General features: G+C 46.7%; 1 protein-coding gene across 1 annotated transcript; it reads right to left on the reverse strand.

The window, feature by feature from the left end:
- Positions 1-1955: 1955 nt before the first annotated feature.
- On the reverse strand, positions 1956-4305 carry LOC311370844 (gap junction delta-2 protein-like; the record flags this gene model as incomplete). The annotated part of the gene is made up of 2 exons (XM_084489144.1): positions 1956-2775; positions 4235-4305. 2 exons carry the CDS (start codon positions 4303-4305, stop codon positions 1956-1958), a joined length of 891 nt encoding a protein of 296 aa, XP_084345270.1.
- Positions 4306-5736: the final 1431 nt, after the last annotated feature.

Below are 5736 nucleotides of genomic sequence, written 5' to 3' on the forward strand. Positions count from 1 at the left end.
TTGGGTAACCAGCCTTCAACACTGTCCTATTGCAGGATGCGTGCGTGAGATATAATCAATAAAACCCAGTCTGATTATTATGTTCCACCCATTAGATTATTCCAGAGGTGGAGGGATGGTGTCGTTTGCCCCAGCTACAAATGCGTGTGCGTAATGGAGACACAACAGGGAGGTTATCCTTTGTGTGTGAGGACGAAGTGATGGGGTAACATATTATCAAAAGCCACCAGTTAATCAAAGCATTACAGCATTAGTAGGTTGCATTTGCAAGGTAAACCCATTACTTCGGAATGTAAATAAACCACCTAGCTTGTACATTGAATCCCTTCCCAGAAGATTTAAATGGAACTAATCCATCTGCGGCCAATGACCAAAGGGGCTTTACCCAATATTGATGTTATCGGTGAATAGCTCATTATGGTTAGGTTTAATTGAATGTATTTTTATGCTTATCGTACTCATAGTTATTCAATAATCCTGTCCAATGTGATTAATTCTAAGAATGACCCAAACTTCCTTAAAAGCTTCATGTCCTGAAGGTTAAATCACTTAAACAGTTTGACATCCATTTTTATTGCGGACACCTTCATTCGAAATACAAGATGGCAGCACCGCATGTTCAAAACGAGAAATAAACACAGTATTTAATATAAGACACAGTAATTTTGCACGCAAGTATTTCATACATGGATACGTACATATGTATGCATGTATCAAACACACACGTTGAGATAAGTGGTGTGGTACTATTGTACAAAACACACACACACACACACACACACACACAAAATGGTCAAAACGGTGCCACGGCTTTACCACGCGCTCACTGGAACCGTGTTTACGGTCGGAGGTTAACCCTTACGCAACCAATGAGCGGGGAGATGAGACGGCGTGGTTTAGCGGCGGGCCGTGCCAGCAGAGCTCCAGACACACCGGAGCTGTTCCCGTCCCTTGGAACGATTCCTCCATGTCCGCGTTCGGCCTCTCAGTGCAAAGTTTAAAAACAACAAGATTAAAACAGGACCTAATGAACTACGATTAAACAGTGGACGTGAACATCCTCATTTAAATAAGCACTTTATACTTCTTCCCTTTATACTCCTCATCGGGGAGTGACCAAAGACCAAAGTCCAAAGTATTGCTATTGAAATACTTTGAATTAAAAATAACAAGATAATGAGAGAATGTTTCACAGGTCCTAAAAGACGAATCTCAAAGACAGAACAGAAGCAGACGTTTGTTTGGGGCTCTTGCGCCGCGCCTCTGACGACGCCTAACCTGTCCTTTTCCCCCAGAGGTACCAACGCCACCGTCACTCAGCGCCCAGCAGCCCGGGTGTTCCACTACCGTCAGCGACAGACCGTGACCTAACAGATACGTATTTACAAGAACATCTTTGCAAGTTCCTTTTCCCTGTAGTTCCAAGATAAGGACATTGGTGAAGGAAATATTCACTTATGATCAAGAGCTCCTGGGATCTAGAGCTTCTCAGAGGTAGAGCACCTCAGGTCTAGAGCTCCTCAGGTCTAGAGCTTCTCAGGTCTAGAGCTGCTCAGGTCTAGAGCTGCTCAGATATAGAGCTCTGCAGGTCTAGAGCTGTTCAGATCTAAATATGCTGTGATCTAGAACTGTCAAGATCTAGAGCTGCTGGGATCCGAAGCTCTTCAGATATAGAGCTCGGCAGGTCTAGAGCTTCTCAGATATAGAGCTACTCAGATATAGAGCTCGGCAGGTCTAGAGCTTCTCAGATATAGAGCTCTTCAGATATAGAGCTCGGCAGGTCTAGAGCTTCTCAGATATAGAGCTCTTCAGATATAGAGCTGCTCAGATATAGAGCTGCTCAGATATAGAGCTCGGCAGGTCTACAGCTGTTCAGATCTAAAGGTACTTGGATCAAGAGCTGTCCAGCTGTAGACCTTGGCAGGTCTCCACTGCTCCACCTCGGCTGAAGTCAGTCAAACGTAGGCGGAGTCACCGGACTGCATGTGTCCGAAGCCGGTCATCTTGGCCGGGTCTTTCTTGCGGATCTCGTAGACGGACTTCCTCCGGGCCTGCACGCCCCTCACGGCCTCCTTGATCTTCTTCCAGCCGAGGTGGTTGAGCTCCGCCAGGTTGAAGACCACGCAGACGCCGCTGACGGCGAACATGAAGACCAGGAACACCGTCTTCTCCGTGGGCCGGGACACGTAGCACTCCACGTCCTTGATGCACGGGTAGCGGTCGCACTCGTACACCGGGGGCACGTTGAAACCGTACAGGAAGTACTGCCCCACCAGGAAGCCCACCTCCAGCACGTTCCGGAAGACCACCTGGATGATGTAAAAGCGGGAGATGCCCTCCTGCCGCCGCGCCTTGGACTGCGTCCGCGCGCACTGCCGGGGGAACTGCCGGGGGAACGCCTCGGGGTCGGCCTCCTTGTACGAGTTCTCCGAGTTCTGCAGCAGCCCGTTCACCAGCGTGTTCTTCAGCAGGTTGTCGTCGGGACGGCCGGCCCGGTCCACCGACAGGTACACGCCGGAGAAGCAGCGCTCCTTCTGCTTGGACGACTGGTGCACGGAGTAGGTGATGAAGCAGAGGCTGGGGCAGCACACCATGATGATCTGGAAGACCCAGTAGCGGATGTGGGAGATGGGGAAGGCCTGGTCGTAGCACGCCTGGTTGCAGCCCGGCTGCAGGGTGTTGCACACGAACATCTCCTGCTCGTCATCGTAGACGGTCTCCCCGACGATGGCCACGATCAGGATCCGAAAGATCACCACCACGGTGAGCAGGATCCTGCAGGGGAGAGAGGAGACCACGTGAGGTGATACTCGGATCGATAGCAGAGAGGGGATTCTGGACAGGCAACGACAGATACACACAGGTCTGTTTATCATACACAGCGGTGCTACGATGTGTCACAGCTCTACATAGAGCGGTGCTACGATGTATCACAGCTTCTACAGAGTGGTGATATCACAGCTCTACATAGAGCGGTGCTACGATGTATCACAGCTCTACATAGAGCGGTGCTACGATGTATCACAGCTCTACATAGAGTGGTACTATGATGTGCCACAGCTCATACATGGAGTAAGCACGTCCAGATTCAATTAGGGATTGGAAACCAAAATATGAAATCAAAGCGTCTAATTGGGAGCTGTTCATCTCATTCATGACGTCCCTGAACACAGACTAGTTATCAACAGTAGATATAAAGAGACTAGTTATCAACAGTAGATATAAAGAGACTAGTTATAAACATTAGATATACAGAGACTAGTTATAAACATTAGATATACACAGACTAGTGATAAACAGTAGATATACAGACTAGGGTAGTTATAAACCGTAGTTATAAACAGTAGATAAAGAGACTAGTTATGTAGTACTGTAGTTATACAGGTAGTTGTGAGTAGATAGTGAGAAGTTAGTAGTTAGTAGGGTCGCTGGTCAGTCTCCTAACTCCCTACAGTAAAGTGCTGCTGACAGGGTGGTGAACCGTGTTTCTTATTTTTATTTCATTGTGTATTCATATTTTATACTGTCTAGTCTTTTATATTTTATATTGTGCTAACTATGTGTGCACTTTTAAGGAGCTGCTCTTTGAATTTCATTGTACTGTGTATAACGACAATAAAGGCTTTCTATTTTCTATTCTATTAATTAGTATTTAATAGTTGGTTAGTGTTCTACCTCCCTATAATAGTAGGGTGGTGATGACAGGGTTAGTATTTAGTAGTTAGTAGTTGGTTAGTCCTACCTGCCTATCATAGTAGAGTAATGACAGGGTTAGTAGTTTGTATTTAGTGGCTGGTTAGTCTCCTACCTGCCTATCATACTGGAGTATAGTAGAGTACTGATGACAGGGTTAGTAGTTAGTAGTTGGTTAGTCACCTAACTCCCTATCGTAGTAGAGTACTGATGATAGGGTTATTAGTTAGTATTTAGTAATTGGTTAGTCCTACCTCCCTATCATAGTATAATAATGACAGAGTTAGTAGTTAGTAGTAGTTAGTATTTAGTAATGGTTAGTATCCTACCTTCCTATCATAGTAGAGTAATAACAGGGTTAGTAGTTAGTTAGTATTTAGTAATGGTTAGTATCCTACCTCCCTATCATAGTAGAGTAATGACAGGGTTAGTAGTAGTTAGTATTTAGTAATGGTTAGTATCCTACCTCCCTATCATAGTAGAGTAATGACAGGGTTAGTAGTAGTTAGTAGTTAGTATTTAGTAATGGTTAGTATCCTACCTCCCTATCATAGTAGAGTGCTGCTGAACGGCCGCCTCCAGGAGCCGCTCGAGGATGGTCCATTCCCCCATGACGGCTCATCCGGTGCTCCGAGGCCGCCTGAGAACTCTGACCCTCACCGCTCAGAACCGAACACGGTCCGCCTGAGAACACTCACCCCCACCGCTCAGAACCGAACGCGGTCCGCCTGAGAACACTCACCCCCACCGCTCAGAACCGAACACGGTCCCGCTCGGTTCTCCTCGGTGCGCCGAGACCGTGTGAGAACCTTTACCTTAACCCCTCAGAAGAACCAAACACGGTCCGTCTGAGAACGCTGACCCTAACCCCCTCAGAGCCAAACACGGTTCTCCTCGGTTCTCCGAGACCTGAGAACACTCACCCTGACCCTAACCGCTCAGAACCAAAACCGGGTCCTGCTCGGTTCTCCGCGGGCTCGTGCGTCCGCCGGTCGGTGGTCGTGCAGTGACCGCGTGCATGTGCGCGTCTGGCTGATGCGCTCCTGTCCGGTTCCTCTTAAGCCGCGAGGAGCGCGTCCGTTAATGCGCGTCACCGCCCGTACAGAGAGCGCGCGGGGTCACGCGGCGTTTCACTGTTGCGCTCGCGCTAATCCGGCTTTAAGTAGGCTCATTTGTGTCACGTGCGGATGGGGTTTGTGCAGAGGGGAGACCCGGGCCACGCGCACCGAGGGGAGAGAGTAGGGCGGCTCGCGGTGCGACGACCGATCAATAGAAATGTATGAAAAGATGAAAGGTAAAATTGGCGGCTATGACGCGAGAGGATTAGACGACAGAGAGAGAGAGAGAGAGAGAGAGAGAGAGAGAGAGAGAGAGAGAGAGAGAGAGAGAGAGAGAGAGAGAGAGAGAGAGAGAGAGAGAGAGAGAGAGAGAGAGAGAGAGAGAGAGAGAGAGAGAGAGAGAGAGAAAACAGAAAAAAATATTGTGATTGGCGGGGGGAGGTTATAAAGTATCCAATCGGAGTGAAGACATCCTCCGGGGGCCCCGCCCCCTGCCTACTCTCTAATTATAAAGTGAGTCGTTAAATACTAAAATAAAACAGTTAAATACCAATACATTTCAATACTAACACCATAAAATACCAATTAAGTTCAGTAAAATACTAAGCAAATATGATAGCATATTGATAGTATTCGTTTTAACTGTATTCGTATACGAATACATTTTAATGTGAATACAGTTGGTTGTCCAGTAGAGCGAACCTGCGGATATTTAGGAAAACATTTGATGACATTAAACATTATATATCATATGAGGAAAACATTATTTTTTTTATATAAGATCGTGTTGTATTTGTGTGTCCACGAGGGATAGCCTACAGGTATTGGATACTAAAAATAGGACATGCTACTCAAATATTGTTTGTTTCCGTTGTAAATGAATAAATAATAAATTAAGGAAAGATTAGGTCGCCCAGATACCGGAGAGATATCACAGATTAAATGATGATGCAATCACCACATGACCTATTAAATGTGAAATACA

Source organism: Micromesistius poutassou (genome assembly GCF_964030765.1).
Source record: "Micromesistius poutassou genome assembly, contig: SCAFFOLD_5803, whole genome shotgun sequence".
NCBI classification, from domain to species: Eukaryota; Metazoa; Chordata; class Actinopteri; order Gadiformes; family Gadidae; genus Micromesistius; species Micromesistius poutassou.